We start from the raw sequence: 18,536 nt of genomic DNA, 5'->3' as shown, positions 1-18,536 counted from the left end.
CATCATGAATAAATTAATTATTTTACAGAAGGTACAAAACAATGCCTTTGGATCTACAGTATTGGACCTTTTAACTGTTACCGATTTTGATAATAGCACTGTGAAATTTCAAGCCATGGAGATGCAGGTTATTGTCTTACTTTTACAAAGTATTGTCAGATATAGTCATACTGTAGAGTAGAAAGAATGTCCCGTCTATTCTTAATCTACACATTATAAAGGGTTGTGCCATTATTAGATGTGCTTTTGTGCTCATGAACTCTGCAAACTCTGTGTTCATGACGTCACATCTGGAGTCTTTTGGAGGTTAAGCCCTCCACCCCCAAGTCTCTTTTTGACCATCGGTTAGATTTGAGAAGATGCAGGTTTTGATGGATGGGGGGAAGGGGAGGTTGTGTTAAGCACCAGACACCCAGCGGTAATGGGAGCTCGTGGGGATTTCGGAGGCCTGCAAGGGAACTGATCTTGTTAATCCTTCTGTGGTGATTTAACTTCATCTCCAGGGCCCCCTCAGGGCAGTCTCATCCCTCTTATCGCGAGGAAACACATTTTTGTGTCCTCCTTGTGCGTTGCACTGCTCCTACTGTCCTCCTTTTCATGTCTAAGAGATTTGTCACGGCCGTCCAACAGTCATCCCTCTATCCCTTCTAGTTTGGCTCCATTTTCAGTTTGGTGTCTGAGGTTTGAGTGTCTTCATTGATGTTGTGTTGTTGTCGTCATAACCCACAGATGTAAGATTGCTTCTCAACAATGACAATCTCCTCAGGGAAGGTGCAGCACAGTAAGTCAGCCACAATGTTCTCATTTGGTCTTCATAATGAACACCTACACATACAGTGGTTTTGGATCTATGAAACAAGAATTTAATGCTGCCTTTAACAATTGCATATTTGTCAAAAACATCAGCGTAATTATTTTGATTTCTGTTTCTCCAGTGCATTTGCACAGTATAATTTGGATCAGTTTACCCCAGTGAAAATCAACGGATATGAGGAACAGGTGAGACAAACATTCTCACCTGTTTTGTATGGTAGCAGGTTAACAGCAGTTAGTTGTCATTCATAACCTTGATTATGTCTGCCAAAACCAGCTCTATCTTCTCTGCCATAGGTCTTAATCACAGAGCATGGCGATATGGGCAATGGAAGGGTCTTGGACCCCAAGAATAAGATCTCCTTCAAGTTCGACCACCTGCGCAAAGAGGCCAGCGACCCCCGACCCCATGACGCGGATGGGGGGATGGAAGGCTGGAGGACTGCTGTGGACGCTGCCGTGAGAGGCTACGTGAAGGAGCACTATCCCAGCGGCATCTGCACCGTGAGTGACTGACCTTCTGTGAATTCAAGTGAAGTCAAAGTCGCTGGTTGAATGGGCATGGGTCATTCATTTGTTAAATTCTGGAACTTAATATTTGAAAGTTCTCCTCCCCACCACTCATTTTTTTGGAGGAGTGCTATAACTGACCTGTAATAAGGAAGATTGTTGTTTTACATTTTAGATTTATTTTAATTCACTCATTTAGTTGGCACTTTTGCCCAAAGCGACTTACAAAAAATAGAGGACAATCAAAGATCAGTGTGAATAGTGTAATACTGTAATACATCAACATTTATCCATTCATCAGACACTTTTATTGGAGGCGACTTATAACATTCAAACTACAATGCAGATGAGACCTTAGGTAATAATGAATACTACATCAATCAATACTATTGCCAGAGGATGAGAGTGCAGAAGTTTAAAGTGCTAGACAAAGTGTAGTCGAAGGAGAAAGTGGTAGAAGAAGAATAAGGTAATGTAGGGAAGAAAGGGAAGTGCATGGTAAGTCTAATGATGAGTACAGCCTTACGTAAGAGTGACAGTTTAGAGTCAAATTAAGTCCACGGATGTAGACAAGACGTAGAAAAGGTTATGATAAGTGTACAGTGAGTTGAGCATGTTAGGTTGTCAGTGGTGTTAGCAGATGATCTTGGAGGAGCTGGTCTTCGAGAAGTTTTTGATGGTGGAAACTAAGAGACGCCCCTGCTCTGGTAGCAACTGGTAGCAACTATTCCACCATCGGGGAACCACAGATGAGAATAGTTCGGATTGCCGTGTGTGTGAGCGGCACCATGCCAGGCGCCATTCTTTGGATGGGTGCTACGGTCGGGTGGTAACATATATGTTTATGAGAGTGTTTGAGAATGTGGGCGCGGAACCAGAGATCACTTTGCACACAGCATTAGTCATTTTAATTTGATGCGTTACAGGTAACCAGTGGAGCTCAATAAGCAGTTTGCCCACATGGTGCCACCCAAACTAGTGTAACCAGTGTGTTAGCATAGTGGTATGCTTGTGCAAGTTTTTTTTTTTGTGAATCAACAAACTTTGCTCTTTTCATGTCTTTGTCAGATCTATGCGAAAACTATTGATGGACAACAAACGATCATTGTCTGCATCGAGTGTCATCAGTTTCAGCCAAAAAACTTCTGGTAATTTTTAAAATGTTCCTGGTCTGTTGCAATGTATTGTCAATTGTCATTTTAATTATCTACTCACTGTCAAGTGTCAAGTTAAATCCTATACTAAGTTTATGTTACTCTGTGGAACACAAAAGACCAACATCCATTGGCGACGACTTTCGCATCTATGGATTAGACACTCGAGATGGAAGAATTTTCTAAATCTTTGCGTCAACGTGTATCAGATGCTGCCAATGGGCTTTTCTTTGTTAAAAATAATGATATTCTAAACTTTGGCGTCACTTGATCACATCAGTCGCCACCAGTGGTCGTTGGCCTGAAGGGAGAAAATTTTCTTTTTCAAGACTCATAGTGAATGAAGCACATTTCTGTCTGCTCACTAGATAATGCCTCACTGACTGGGAGACCTGACATATGGGTAACTGGCTGGATATTTATTTTGAGGTGATCAATCCCCTTCTAGAGCCAGCTACCAACTTCCACATTACATACACCATGTGGTGATAGAGATCAGGTCGTTCTAATTGGATAAGGTCTCCTTCAATCCTCTTTGAAGGATCAGTTCTACTGAGCTCCGTGTATAGTCTAATCACATCACAATCACTCTGAACCAGCAATTCATCTAATGTATCGTATGCCTCCCTTTGTTCAGAGCAAAGGCGATGATTGCAGCTCTTTGTATCTGGATTCATTTTTTTTTCTTTCTTATTTCTTCTTCAAGGAATGGGCGCTGGAGGTCTGAATGGAAATTCACTATTTCTCCCTCTTCCACTCAGGTGGCAGGTATTATGAAAATCCAGGTGTGTATGTGTGGGCATGCAGTAATTACAGTGCATGAAAATGCACTGTACTGTTCTTCCAAGGCTTCTTCTTCTTATTACAGTGCATGAAAATGCACTGTACTGTTCTTCCTAGGCTTCTTATAGTTATTATTATTCCGCTTACCACTTTTTCTAACCGCAATTTCTCTTCAACCGTTTAACTTAGCAACTTCATTCAAACTTTGTAACGTAGGTATTCTAATGGATCGGGTTGCTATGACTTTTCAACTTTGTAACTTTTATACTTTTTGAACTATTAAATAAAAACTATTCAAAATTTCCCCATAGACTTAACATTGGCCTCTATGACATCACAATCGGGTCGTTGAGCAATTAGAATCTTATGCCAGGTGGCCAGCCCCACCTGCAGCAGCCCTCTCTCTCTCAGGCTTTAAGCATACAATCTCTCTGTGAAGACTACATATCCTGTTAACTGTTTCCTCTTTCCACAACTGTTTCAAAATAAAAGTCCTCACTGCAATAATACACTATTAAATCATTTAACCACTGAAACTACTCAACTATTTAACTGTTCAACCATTCCAACTGTCAGTTATCATCAACTATGCCTCCAGTCAACTAAATGAAACCTCCATGTACCTAGCAACCAACATAGCAACCATTAAAACTAAGCGTTTTTGACAGTTTCCATAGCAACCAACATGATTATACTACAGTAACTTCTTTAGTCCTGATAGTGGGCACCATGGATACCCTAGCAACTACTGTTTCAAAATAAAAGTCCTCACTAGCAAGTTAGCATAGCATTGTTAGCATTGTTAGCATAGTTAGCATTTTTAGCATAACTGCTAAAAATAATTAGCTAAGTTAGCTAATCAACCTGGTTAGCATTGTTAGCATAGTTAGCATTTTTAGCACAACTGCTAAAATGATTAGCTAAGTTATGTGGTTAGCATTGTTAACATAGTTAGCAAAGTTAGCATAGTTAGCATTTTTAGCATTACTGCTAGAAATCATCAGCTAAGTTAACTTATCAACCTGGTTAGCATTGTTAGCATAGTTAACATTTTAGAATACCTGTTAGAATGTATTAGTTAAGTTAGAACAGGAATGTTTAAGCTTTAAAATGTCTACCTTAACACTATCAACTCTCTTTAAACTATGCAACCACCATGTTTACCCTAGCTACACCTTAGTAGCCATATCTACATTTTTTTGCATTTTCATGCACTGGTAATTCCTTGGAATTGCATTTCTAGTTATTATTATTCCGCTGATCAAATTCATTTTTTCTATTCAGCTTGAACCGTTTAACTTAGAAACTTCATTCAAACGTCGCAACGTAGGTCTTAAATAGGGGAAGGCTGCTAAGTATTTTTCAACTTTGTAACTTTTATACTTTTTAAACTATAAATTAAAAACTATTACAAATTTCCCCATAGACTTAACATTGGCCTCTATGACATCACAATCGGATCATTAAGCAATTAGAATCTTATGCCAGGTGGCCAGCCCCACCTGCAGCAGCCCTCTCTCTCTCAGGCTTTAAGCATACAATCTCTCTGTGAAGACTACATATCCTGTTAACTGTTTCCTCTTTCCACAACTGTTTAAAAATAAAAGTCCTCACTGCAATAATACACTATTAAATCATTTAACCATTGAAACTACTCAACTATTTAACTGTTCAACCATTCCAACTGTCAGTTATCATCAACTATGCCTCCAGTCAACTACATGAGACCTCCATGCACCTAGCAACCAACATAGCAACCATCAAAATTAAGCGTTTATGACCGTTTCCATAGCAACCAACATGATTTTACTACAGTGACTTCTTTATTCCTGATAGTGGCAGCCATGGATACCCCATCAACAAATGTTTCAAAATAAAAGTCCTCAGTACCAAGTTAGCTAGTTAGCATGGTTAGCATAGTTAACATTGTTAGCATAGTTAGCATTTTTAACATAACTGCTAAAAATGATTAGCTAAGTTAGCTAATCAGCCTGGTTAGCATAGTTAACATTGTTAGCATTGTTAGCATAACTGCTAAAAATGATTAGCTAAGTTAGCTAATCAACGTGGTTAGCATTGTTAGCATAGTTAGCATTGTTAGCATAGTTAACATTTTTAGCATTACTGCTAGAAATCATTAGCCAAGTAAACCAATCAACCTGGTTATCATTGTTAGCATAGTTAACATTTTAGAATACCTTTTAGAAATCATTAGTTAAGTTAGAACAGGAATGTTTAAGCTTTAAAATGTCTACCTAAACACTATCAACTCTCTTTAAACTATGCAACCACCATGTTTACCCTAGCTATACCTTAGTAGCCATATCTACATTATCTATCTATATTTTTTTTTGCATTTTCATGCACTGGTAATTCCTTGGAATTGCATTTCTAGTTATTATTATTCCGCTGATCAAATTCATTTTTTCTATTCAGCTTGAACCGTTTAACTTAGAAACTTCATTCAAACGTCGCAACGTAGGTCTTAAATAGGGGAAGGCTGCTAAGTATTTTTCAACTTTGCAACTTTTATACTTTTTAAACTATAAATTAAAAACTATTACAAATTTCCCCATAGACTTAACATTGGCCTCTATGACATCACAATCGGATCATTAAGCAATTAGAATCTTATGCCAGGTGGCCAGCCCCACCTGCAGCAGCTCTCTCTCTCTCTCAGGCTACATACACTGGCTCTCTTAAGACTAGACAGTTAAATTGATTACACCTGTATCTGTATCCACTACTCTCAGTAGAGAGCTGTGTCTCTCCAGTCTACAAGAATATAAGGCACATTCCATCCAACTTTCTATCCATTCATCTTCTTCAGACCATTCACTCATCCACCCATTAAACTGTCTATCAACATCTATTAAACAATCTGCCTATCAACATCCATTAAACTCTCTGTCTATCAACATTAATTAGACTATCTACATTCAACTTTTAAATGATTTACTCTGTCTCAGGCTTTAAGCACACTCTCTCTTAAGACTAGCCAGTTAAATTGATTACACCTGTATCAACTACTCTCAGAGAGCTGTATCAGTGTCTCTCTTAACAAGAATATAAGGCACATTCCATCCAACCTTCTATCCATTCATCTTCTTCAGACCATTCACTCATCCACCCATTAAACTGTCAATCAATATCTATTAAACAATCTGCCTATCAACATCCATTAAACATTCTGTCTATCAACATTAATTAGACTATCTACATACAACTTTCAAAGTATTTACTGTGGGTGCCTCTCAAGCAGCGTTTATATGTCCTACCTCGCTCCTCGATCCTCAATGATCTACATAAAGAAAGATAGAAGAAGGGCTAGACTATCCCATTGTTGCCGCTCCATCATTCTTTATGTAGATCAGTGAGGATCGAGGAGCGAGAGAGGACGCGTAAACGCTATATGAGAGGCACCTTCTGGCTTTAAGCATACAATCTCATTTAGACTACAGATTCTGTTTCACTACTTCCTCTGTCCACAACTGTTTCAAAATAAAGGTCCTCACTGCAATAATACACTATTAAATCATTTAACCATTGTAACTACTCAACTATTTAACTGTTCAACCATTCCAACTGTCAGTTATCAACTATGCCTCCAGTCAACTACACGAAACCTCCATGTACCTAGCAATCAACATACCAACCATTAAAATTAAGCGTTTATGACCGTTTCCATAGCAACCAACATGATTATGCTGCAGTAACTTCTTGCTTCCTGATAGTGGCCACCATGGATACCCTAGCAACAAATGTTTCAAAATAAAAGTCCTCACTAGCAAGTTAGCAAGTTAGCTAGTTAGCATGGTTAGCATAGTTAACATTGTTAGCATAGTTAGCATTTTTAGCATAACTGCAAAAAACATCTAACTAAGTTAGCTAATCAACCTGGTTAGCATTGTTAGCAATTTTAGCATTGTTAGCATTTTTAGCATTATTGCTAGAAATCATCAGTCAAGTTAGCTAATCAACCTGGTTAGCATTGTTACCATAGTTAGCATTGCTAGCATAGTTAGCATTTTTAGCATAACTGCTAGAAATCATTAGCTAAGTTAGCTAATCAATCTGGTTAACACTGTGAGCATAGTTAGCATAGTTAACCTTTATACCATTACTGCATGAAATCAGTAGCTAAGTTAACCAATCAACCTGGTTATCATTGTTACCATAGTTAACATTTTAACATGAATAGAAATCAGCAAATCAAAATGTTTCAGCTTTAAACTGTCTACCTTCACACTATCAACTCTCTGTAAACTATGCAACCACCATATTTACCCTAGCTACACCTTGGTAACCATATCTACATTATCTATCTATTTTTGCATTTCATGCACTGGTAATTCCTTGGAATTGCATTTCTAGTTGTAAATTAATTGTTGATATGGTCCTCAGAATGAACAGCTAATCCTGCTTTCACTTTTTTTTTTTTGTCAAAGGTTCATTACTATGAAGATGGAAATGTGCAGCTGGTCAGCCATAAAGAAGTTCAGGAATCAATGTCCATTTCTGTGAGTAGTTTTTGGATGGTGTTGTACTTAAGGGACTATTAAGTAGGGTTCAGACCAAAGATTCCCGACGAGACGAGACGAGAGGAGCTGCGACGTTCTAAAACCTTGCGACTGCGACTCAACATGTTTAATGCTCTGCGGCGGCTTGCGACGGCTTGCAACTACGTGCAACTTCTAATTCACACCGCTGCAACTCAGTCTCGTCGCGCCGGGAATCTTTGGTGTGAATTGGGCTTTAGTGATAGAGAAACCTGTTTCAGCTGATTCAGGTAACTGTAGGCGACTGTGAGCTCAATAAGCGCATGTCTGTGCCTCTCTCTCTCTCTTCTGGCCTTCTGGAGCATCTCGTAACTTTTCATTGGTTTGTAGACAGGTTTGCTGAGGGAGTGTTTGTGGGGGGGTGTATCTATTATGCTGTCGAACTCCCTGGGTAATGTCATTTACTGCCTCAGACAAACCTCTGAGCTTTAAGTTCTCAGACACAGCTGGGAGCAGGGCACTTAAAGGAGCCATGCCAATGCCAAACACGGTTCAGTTATTTTAGAACATTTCCTGAGATGCTTTTTAAAATTCTGCAATGGATTTTATTGGGGGAAAAAATGGCTTGTTTTTTCTCATGATGTTCTAGCATGCTGTCCTGTGGCATAACCACTTTAAGATTTGACAATTAGACCGTTATATATAACTGTCTTACATTGTATACTGTACATACAGTATACATCGCTTTGGAGTCTGCCCAATCCTATAACCATAATCATAACCATAACTATATAATGGCTTTAAAAATGGCTGATAACTTTAGGCATAGAAATGTTTACCTCACTTTTTTTGTTTTATGTCAGTTTATGTTTATGTTTTTTATGTTTGTTTATGTTTATATCAGAGTATTTATCATCTTTGTGTAAACCCATCCTGAGCTCTCATTGTTTTGCACTCTCAGAATGAAGCACAGACAGCTAAGGAGTTTGTCAAGATCATGGAGGCTGCTGAGAATGATTACCAGGTTTGTTCTAGATTCTTCGTTTGGTTTGATTTCCAGGTTAGTTCTAGATTCTTCATGAGGTTTGTTCTAGATTCCTCATATGGTTTGGCCATTTTATAGTGATATAGTTTACTTTTATGCTAATCATACTGTTGCACTATAGTTTCACTGAGAGAGATTTTTTTCTTGGTCATCCTTAATAATAATAAGTTACTCTTTATGGTTGTGTCCACCTGGAAACCTAATTAGTCTTAGCATACACAAAAAAATGAAGCTTGACTTCATGATAAATGCTTATCTTGCACAGTTATGATTTTGTGTGAACACATGGTCTTTCTCTCATCTTCCCTTGTAGACCGCCATCAATGAGAATTATCAGACAATGTCGGACACTACCTTCAAAGCCTTACGCCGACAACTCCCCGTGACCCGCACCAAGATTGACTGGAACAAAATCCTAAGCTACAAGATTGGAAAAGAGATGCAGAATGCTTAATTGCCAGCATGGCATGACTGGATTAATGTATTGTCAATGTACAAATTAGGTTCATGGAGAAAAATAAAATAAAAAAAACAACAACAGCGATGGTTTAGTCCCACCAAAAAGTGAACCATATTCATATTAAGAAACTTACCTTTACTAGGACCTTTGCCGAGATGCCATGAATTAAATACAGTAATATATGTTATAAGGTTGAAGGTGAGGGGAGCAAAAGTAAGACCGTGCCAAAGGAAAAATCACACGTAGAAGTATTTTTACTTAAGGTAATAATAATTGAAAGCTATTCAATACTGATATTAGAAGAGAATGGAAACATTTGCAAGGTTTTAACCAGTGATGAACATTGTATAACTTGATTGACAGGAAATAAGGAGCAAACCCGATAAACCATATTAACCAGCTAGTGTTTTTGGTTATATTCATCTTTTGCACACACTGTCTTGCTTGATGACTTGGATGTGTCTCCCGACTAAATGTGTTGCCGGTAGTGTAATGATAGTTGCATCCTCCTTACCATTCACTCACAGGTCAGCGCTCGATCCCACAACTGATGTCTATGAAAACTTCACTGAAATGTTGAATTGCTTACTTAACAGGTCATCTATAGCTACTTAATGTGCATCCAGATTACCATGGAATTACCGTTGCACTCTCCACATCCCTATTTTTATTGATGCAGACATGACTGTATATGGCACATTGTAATATATACATGTATTAAACACCTTGTCTGTCGGTTTGGTGATTCATTCCTTTCGGATTGAGAACTGTAATTCAGTCATAAATATGTTCCATTAAATGACAAATTTTCTATATTCTGTGTCATTAATGTCTGTGACTGGTGTATACTGCAACCACTGATCACTTTAACTAATACTTTCCCTAATGGTTTAATTAGTTGGATGGATGAAAAGGAGTAAATGGTGAACTGGTCATATTCATAATTTACTGTAGCTCATGTTAGTGGTATTTGGCACATACTGTTGTCCAAAGGGACTTATAGTTTGAACATTAGTTTAACTTTAATTGTAAATAAATGCACTAATAAAAAAAAAACTATAATGAATAAATAAACGATGAAAATAATGAGTTTTCATATCAACAAAAAACAAACATGCGAACAATTACCTTCAAATAATTCATTCATTAAGTGCAAGGTGAACGGATGAGTCTCGAAACCTGTCTTGAAAGTAGGACGTACAAGAACGTTGCATATCATCTGGGAACTGAATATGGGATGTGGTTACACATACAGGAACCCAGAAAATGCTTGCCTTTATTAAGGCTAGAATGAATGAAGTCTAAGATTTTATTAATGTTATTTTGAAAACTCTCAATGTATTTTGTAATGAGATATAGCCACGTCATATTTAGGTCAGAGCAGCGCTGAAATAAATTATAGCGTTTGCGTATTGAAAAACTTACTCTATAAAAAATTGCCTGAGGTCCCAGAGCTTGGGGCAGTAGTGAGCTCTAACATGGCTGATAATAATGGGACTGGCTTATTAGAACAGCTGAAGTCGTGCATCGTCTGGTGTTGGGCATACTTTTGGACCGTCTGGTTCTTTGTTATGCTATTTTTGGTTAACATCCTACGACTGCCATTTAGATACAACGACAGCACCGCAGGTGAGATTTCAGTGAATATTTCCTTTTTCTTTTCGCAAGATTGTAAACTTCGGAAACTGCTTGTTGGCAAACCAGTCAAGACAGCTAGACACGTCTACGTTGTTGGACTAGCTCAGCTTGCTAGCTATGAGCTTTGTGTTTAATAGCTAAATTGTAAGTTAATGTTAAAATGTGTTTCACATGAGCAGATCGCGTGTACAAGTCAGTTGTTACCCTTTGAAAACAATAAAGCAGGGTCCCATTGGATTTATGATTGAAAATAGGCAAGTTGTTAAAAGTCAGTATGGTGGTTCACCGTGGGGCTGGCTGGAACTAAACGTTGGACTTGCCAAAAATGTGTTAACGATACTGTAAAGTTATTTGTTTGCTAGTCAGATATCATAAAGTGACGTTAGCCAACGTTAGTTAGTTAATGTTTGACCTCGTTTTAATATAGCAGCTACCCGTGGAAATACAGTTAGAATCATGAGCGAGGTCATCTCTTGAACATCTTGTAGTGAATTACGATAATTTGGCAGGCTAGCCGGGCTGTTGCATTCGAAGACACTCATGCAGCAAGGAGAGAGCAACATGAACGTGAAAATTGCCAGCCGTGGAGAATTTTATAGGATCATATTTAACTGTAACATTAATATTCAGGTCTCACAATGCAGTTGCTGACTTTTTGGATGTTTAGTCACTGCAACTAACATGCTAATGATGATGCTCCCAGACAGTAGCATTCTGCTGGCTAGCCAGTAACTTGGATATGTCTGGTAATGTTAACTTGGCTTGGCGCCGAGAAACTTTTAATAGAAAATAATTGGTGCCAGTGTATCGTTTGCTTATCTGACAACATCTGTTAGATTTCCTGCCGTAGAAGGTAGTTATTTGCAATTCGTCTCTCATTGTGTGTTCACAGCTGTGCTGTTAGTCATTTTAAACATTATTTTAATAGCGTTAAAAGTAGGCCGATAATCTTTACATTATTTCATAATCCTGGTAGTGTTATGGGTTGTCAGCGTGCTGTCAACGTGTCTGAAGTTAGCACACGCACGTCAGAAATGTAGGGTCGCTGCAAAGATGACCAGGAAGTAATAGACTTCCTGACAAGTCTTTATGATTTCAAACATAAGTTTGCAAAATGTGTGGCATTTGAAAAGAGGAAGAAAACACGACGAGTGCTTGTTTTCCCCCGTTTGGAGATGTGATGTCACATGATTGTATGCCTATTACATCCTTGCGGTGGCATTTTCAAGTTTCCTGTGTCTCCGAGTGTACACACATCAGAGCAGTTAGCCCCAGATGTCTTCGCAGAAAGTTGGGTGAAGAAGCAGATGGGAGAAAAGGGACTCTTACAGTGGTCCCTGGTCCTTGGCGCACAACTCCCTCACTGAGTCTGCTGGTCAAGCATTTGCATTACGCTCTCCAGTGCTGCTGGTGCGGATGACCACAGCACTGATGGTAGTCTTGCACTGGCCTCTCCTGCAATTGTCCAGTCTGCTGGACCAGACCACTGCTATCTAGTGTGTCGCATTACTCTCTAACATTCCTCTCCCATTTAAAACTTCTAGGACCCCCCCCCCCACACACATCCCCCCCTCCAAAAAGCTGTTTCAGTTAATATACACATTGTATGTATTAGACCTCCTAGTTGCACAGTGGGTTGCTGTGTAGTGCAAGCAGAATAGCAGGAAAATTGTGCAAAATTGTGTCGCCAGGAAGCCACATACAGATAGCTGTCCATTGTTTGGAAATTAAGCAGGTTGGTGATGTGGTATTCAAATGGATGGATGAAAGGATGGATGACATCTATTCACTGATGTGCCCCTGGTACCGCACTGTGTACTGTTGTTGTGGAGCAAGCAGGAGCACGGGTTATGGGTCGATTTTACACAAAGTGGCTACAACCTTAACGCTAAATGGGAAACTAGTATGTTGAAAATAGACGGAAAGGGGAATTCCTAGATTGTGTTACTTTAAATGTGGTTATATGGTGTGACACTGCCAGGCCTCTCCAGTAGATGGAGTGGAGTGTTAGGGTGACGCAAACAATTTATAGGCCTATATGTTAATAGCCTCACGATAGTTTTTGATTGATTGTTTCATTGATTTGATTTAATGACCACACAGCCAGATTGGTGGGATTTGTTTTCATTACTGCTCTTGGTACAGGTTCCAACATTAAACATTAAACATATAGTATAACGTACATATATACAGACCGACACATTCATGCATGATGCATAAGGATCATACTTAATCCACAATCCTCAGCATTTAGAATTCAGAATGTTTATTGCTATGGGAATGAAACTGTTATGTGTAACAAAGATGTAGACTTGTATCGAGGTCTTTGTGGAGAGTATATTTATTTTCTTCATCAGTTACTAAAAAAACAAAACAATGGATCATAGCCTAGACGATTAGGACTAGGACTATATGACTTGGCCTTTATTGGGAATGCCTTGACCTTTTGTTATGAGTGTGTCCTATAGGCTATTGCATGTTGCTAAAAAACTCATGGCACTATACGATACTTGGCTCAAGCTTCCTATGTAGTATATATTTTCCTCAGTTATGTGTATTTTTGCCATCATCTTTAAATGGGCTTCTTGCTGTACTGTTGTGTGCGGTGGGTGCTTAATTTAGAATCCCTGTAGTCGTTGTAATGTGAGAGGCTGTGGGGCTGTCCTCTTCTATTTGGCTCCCAGGAATGAACCCTCCAGTTCCCACTCGGTCTGCTTCAACCCTTGTGCCCACAGAGCCCAAGAGGACTGCGACATAATGTGCTCAGCGTGGATTATCAAGAGTTGTAATTGCTTTGAAATGTGTTTTGGTCCTAGTGGGACACCTCTGGCTCTAGTAATGTGGGGCTGATGTTTGTTCTGATGTTTGACTTCCCTGTTGGAAGACAGTGAGCCATATGTTTCTTTAGCTGTAGCAAGATATCAAAGCCAATCTAAAAGGTGACCCCTGTTTTTTTTAGATATAACTAGTCCTCCCTCCCAGTTTTAATCCAAAGATTAGAACCCTGAAGTGAATCTCTCTCTGTCGCTCTTTCTCTCGGCCCCCTCATTAGCCTAGATGCTTTTCTTCTTAAGACCAGCAGGGGGAGACTGTCTTCTGGCTTGACATGCTTGGCTACGTGCCTTTGTGATCCCAGTACTGTATAGGTTATCTCAGAGCTTCTTGCCATGCGCCTTGATGGTTATTTTGACTTTCATTCTTTCGACTGCCTTTTGGATGATATTCATTATTCACACCCACATTTTTAAACTTCTCTTGCCAATAGCCTGAACATCTCTACCAATTGCTGTCTTATGATAGAACAATGAAAGTGGTCCTTTACCAATATTCTTTTTAGAACTAAGGATACTGGCAATCAAAGCACGATTACTTCAATATTTGTCATTTACTCACCTGTGTTTTGTAAAGCAGTATATGTAGGCCTAAGTACTACTCATTTGTATTTTAATTTAACTGCTATGTAATTACTCTGAATGACTAGAATTGTCTGCATCTCTAAGGAGTGAGAAGACCAATTACATGAATCCATTTCTATGTACATTATTGTAGTTTTCTTTAGCGTTGTCATTTTGGGTGTCAGTTTTTGAACGGGCATCTCATTTTTCTGATTTCTCCCCATCAATATATTACGCACCCCACTCTGAAGGATGGCCACCCTCCATTCGCGCAGTTGCCTAGCAACCAGGAGCAAGCGGCTTGCCTCCATGTTCCCCGTTCTGATCAGTAGGGCATTGTTCTTGAGTAAGTGCTCCGTGAGGTGTGTTTTTGGACAGAGGGGATTGGGGCACCATGTTGTAACAAGTGGAGAGTTTGTCATTTGCCCGATATCAATTCATCCCACTGTAGATGGACTATTTTCCAGCTGTGGCAGGAGTAAAGTAAGACAAGGGCCCAGGTCTGCAATCGGCCAGTTAAGAACATTAAACCAACAGCATGCATGCATACACACAGACACTCATACATGCATACATACTGTACAGTACATACAAGCATACATACATACATACACACACGCATGCATAGATTGCAGGTGGATTGTGTTATGGGAGATGCTGATACCCCCCTTGCAGTCTGCCTGTGTCATTGACAGAGACTGCACTGCAAAAAGAACAGTATAGGGTGTCCTCACCATCAGTGATGACGAGGTAGCCCGAGCAAGGCCCATTGAGGGTGGTGGACATGACCCTGTGCAGGAGATCTGTGTGGATCCAGCAGCTCAGCTGTACCCCAAAACATGGCCTGTAGTGTAGACCGCTTCCAGGAGAGACCTGGCTGAGAAGGCAGAGGAAGGGCCATCATGGTTCCTAATGGATGGGTGAAAAAAGAGGTAGACTGGCCTCCCTCCTCTCTCTTTCTGTCAGTCCCCTTCCCCCCTCTCTCCCTTCTCTCTCTCTCTCTCCCTCCACCCCCCCCCCCCCCCCCCCCTCTGCTTTCTCTTCTCCCTGTGGTGCAGTGTTTCAGAGAGCCCCCCGTGTAATTAACGTGCCTCTGACGTGACCTCAGGAGACGTCCTCGGCGGGGGAGGAGGGAAGGGATGAACTGAAGGACAAAGGCAGCGAGGAGGAGGAGGAGGGAGAGTGACTGAGCAAGAGTACACACGTGTGTGTGTGTGTGTGTGTGTGTGGGACAAATAGGACAAATAGGACAAGTGCACAGCTGGAAAGATTGAAGCACCTCTCCTCACACAGCTTCGATTTGATCAACTCCTGGATATAGCCTAAGCCAGATGATGACCTGGCCAGGGGGCTTGCTAACTGGCCCCTACTCCCCATTGCAGCCATTAGCTCATGGAGTTGATTTTCTGACTCTCTTCCTTGAATGGACCAGGGTTGCCCTAATGTCCTTTGGTAGCAAGGCCAACACTTAAGTTATATCCTGCTGGACCATCGGGTCAGTGTGCTATTGTGTAGCTACAGTAGGTAGAGGTGGAGAGACGGACTCTTTATTCATCCTGAGGGAAATGTAGCCATCCAGACGTGTGTATGCCACATCATGCATAACAAGGAAAACATGGCTCACAACATGAGGATGAAGAAACAGATTGTTTCATGAATATTGTAAAGCTATCGTCAGTTGCTATTATTGCTCTAAAAATCCAAAATTCTTTTGTATGATTAAAAGGGTGTGTGTGTGTGTGGGGGGGGGGTTGTGTTTTATTTAGGAGAGTTTCCACCATTGCTTGTGTTAATTTAGAATGAATTAACTTGCATATTCGTTTCAATTGTAATGTGTTCTTGATGGGTGTTTCATCGTTACAATCTGTTCCTCAGGTAGGGAGAGATCCATCACAGTTCTTTTTATTTAAATGTTCTCAGCTGCCACATGAAAAGCTATATCCCCTCCTTCCTTTGCTCCTGCGGGGATGGATTTTAGTGGGTGTGTGTACATGTAGTGCCTTTAGTGTGTGTGTGTGTGTGTGTGTGTGTGCGCGTGCACACGAGAGAGAGAGAGCCAGCAAGTATGACTGTGTTGATGGCATAACAGAAGAGCTGTTGCGATTGGTCCATTCCCACTCGTGGTGGAGCCCCTCCCCTCCTCTTCCCTTCCCTCTCATTCCTCCCCTCCTGTCCTCTCCTCCCTCCCTCTCTCTCTCTCTCTCCCTCCCTCTCTCCCTCCCTCTCTCTTCAGCGGCAGCAGCAGCAGTCAGTCTTCCACAGGCTCCTGACGTCACCCACTGTTTGCGTAGCCATTGTCTTAGCGGACAGCTGCCTTTGCCGGAGGATTGCGCTAGCCACTCTTTTCCTCTTTTTGCCCCAGGACGGACTCTCACCCCCGACCACCCCCGCCACCTCCCCCACTCCCCCCCACCCCACTCCTTCAGCACCCCCCTCCCACATCCAGCCAGCGTGCGGCTGTGACAGAGAGAAGAAAACAGGAGGAAAAAGACGACTGAGAGGGGAAGGACAGAAGAAAGAAGAGTGGAGTGGACTAAGACCAAGAACAGGAGCATTTTCTTTGCCCCCCCCCCCCCCCCCTGCCCCCCACCCTACCCATCCCCCCCAAACAAAGGCACGGAGAAAGAGTGCCTGTACCGATCCGGCTGGCAGGGAGCAGGACCTGAAGCGTTGCGCGCGTGTTTTTTTGCGGGGCGTTATTGTTGTTGGCGCGGCGGTTGGTTCGGCCCCGGTTTCCTGTCAGATGCTCTTGTGGCATTGTTGGCTTCGGCGGCGGCTGCTGGTGTTGCGCTGGGGCCCTGACGGAGGCAGCCGCAGCCGGGCACTCGAGCTGCTGCCGCTGCTGCTGTTGCTGCTGCCGCCGCTGCTGGTGGTGAATGCGCCGGAGTAGCCCGGGCCTTAGCGCCGTCCGGAACGGGACGAGGACGAGGACGCGGCGGAGGAGGTGCAGCAGGAGCAGGTGGAGCGGGAGGACTGTTAACGGCTGCAGGAGTCCAGCGTCTGGGCAGAATCCCCCCCCTCCCTCTCTCCTCACTACGAGAGCCGGGGCTGGTCGCTCGACTGGCTGGCTGACTGGCTGCCTGCATTGTGTGCTTTGATGACCCCTGCTGTGTAGCTGTGTGCTCATCATCTCTCTCTCCCCCTCTCTCTCCCCCTCTCTCTCCCTCTCCCTCTCTCTCTCTCACTCGCTCTCGCTCTCTCTCTTCCCCCCTCCCTCCCCTTTTCTTTCGCTCTCTTTCTCCATCACAGCACCCGGCCCAGCCATGTTTGGCACCGAGTCCTCACGTAAGTACCTCGCGTCGTTCTCTGCCTGTGTTTCTGCCGGAGTGTTTGGTTCTGTGTGCGTATGTGTGCATATGTAAGTATTTTCACCCCTCCTCTACCTCCTCCTCTCTCCCCCTCCAGTAATAGTGTCTGTTGTGCAGCTAGCTCCATTTCTCCTCTTTCCTCAGACTCTATCCTTATTTTTCTCTCTCTCTCTCTCTCTCTCTCTCTCTCTCTCTCCCTCTTTCTTTCTCTCCCTTTCTCTCTCTATTGGCTTGTGTTTTTTTTTATGTGCTCCAATATTCCCTCGTAACATGTCGGTCGCCTCCGCTTGCCACTGGGATCCATCTATGTTTTTTTTGTTGTTGTTTATGGGAGGGTTTTTTTTGTACAAAGGCCAAGCAGTCGGCGATTACTGGTCGTGATGCAGAAATCCATCTCTCTCCCATCTCTCTCCCCCATCACCCCTCCTCCCTCTCTCTGCCTCTCCTCCCGCTATCCTCCGCTTTTCCGCTATCCCTGCCTGCCTAACAGCCTCTCCTCTAGCTGATGCCCCCCCCCCCACACACACACCACCACCACCACCGCCACTCTGTTCTGCATGCTATTTTGCCGTGCCTCTATGGCTTGGTGGATACGGCTGCTACTGACAGCATCCCTTTGTGCGGTCGAGTCGAGTCGAGTCGAGTCGAGTCGAATGGAGCGGCGTGTTCTAGACACGGGCTCAGAGCTCTCCACTGGCAGCAGTGCTCAGGCTGCCTCACGCTCCCCCTGCTGCCATTGCAGCTCGGCTAGGTGACATTGAGGTGCAGCCAGCCTGCCTGCCTGCCTGTCTGTGTCTCTGTCTGTCTGTCTGAAGCTGTGTGTGTGTGTGTGTGTGTTTGGAGGGTATTATGTGCTTTCTGGAACAGTGGCAAAATTCACCTGTAGGTTTTCTGTCAGGTGACGTTCTTTGTTGATGTTTTTGTTCCCTTT

The 18,536-nt window shown here is 42.1% G+C and overlaps 2 protein-coding genes across 5 annotated transcripts in view; both read left to right on the top strand.

Annotated features, from left to right (window-relative positions):
• Positions 1 to 10,079, top strand: part of LOC134093891 (F-actin-capping protein subunit alpha-2) — a 19,004-nt gene extending 8,925 nt beyond the window's left edge. Inside the window, exons 3-10 of the mRNA XM_062547190.1 lie at positions 730 to 781; positions 936 to 999; positions 1,111 to 1,317; positions 2,392 to 2,471; positions 3,184 to 3,262; positions 7,709 to 7,780; positions 8,721 to 8,783; positions 9,118 to 10,079. Of these exons, the coding sequence (XP_062403174.1) occupies positions 730 to 781; positions 936 to 999; positions 1,111 to 1,317; positions 2,392 to 2,471; positions 3,184 to 3,262; positions 7,709 to 7,780; positions 8,721 to 8,783; positions 9,118 to 9,258 (758 nt within the window). The 3' untranslated portion in view covers positions 9,259 to 10,079. The remainder of the gene's footprint in view (positions 1 to 729; positions 782 to 935; positions 1,000 to 1,110; positions 1,318 to 2,391; positions 2,472 to 3,183; positions 3,263 to 7,708; positions 7,781 to 8,720; positions 8,784 to 9,117) is intronic.
• A 622-nt stretch (positions 10,080 to 10,701) lies between these two features.
• The window catches only part of LOC134093887 (suppressor of tumorigenicity 7 protein homolog), a 35,479-nt gene continuing 27,644 nt past the window's right edge, over positions 10,702 to 18,536 (top strand). For 2 of the 4 annotated variants that reach the window (XM_062547183.1, XM_062547182.1), the window contains exons 1-2: positions 10,702 to 10,893; positions 17,547 to 17,582. In XM_062547183.1, coding sequence (XP_062403167.1) covers positions 10,743 to 10,893; positions 17,547 to 17,582 — 187 coding nt within the window. In that variant the 5' untranslated portion in view covers positions 10,702 to 10,742. The remainder of the gene's footprint in view (positions 10,894 to 17,546; positions 17,583 to 18,536) is intronic. The other 2 variants (XM_062547185.1, XM_062547184.1) reach the window with 1 other exon arrangement.

This window comes from Sardina pilchardus, chromosome 10 (assembly GCF_963854185.1).
Source record: "Sardina pilchardus chromosome 10, fSarPil1.1, whole genome shotgun sequence".
Taxonomy (NCBI): domain Eukaryota; kingdom Metazoa; phylum Chordata; class Actinopteri; order Clupeiformes; family Clupeidae; genus Sardina; species Sardina pilchardus.
Note: the sequence above shows the minus strand (reverse complement) of the source record. Positions and strands in the feature narration are given on the sequence as shown.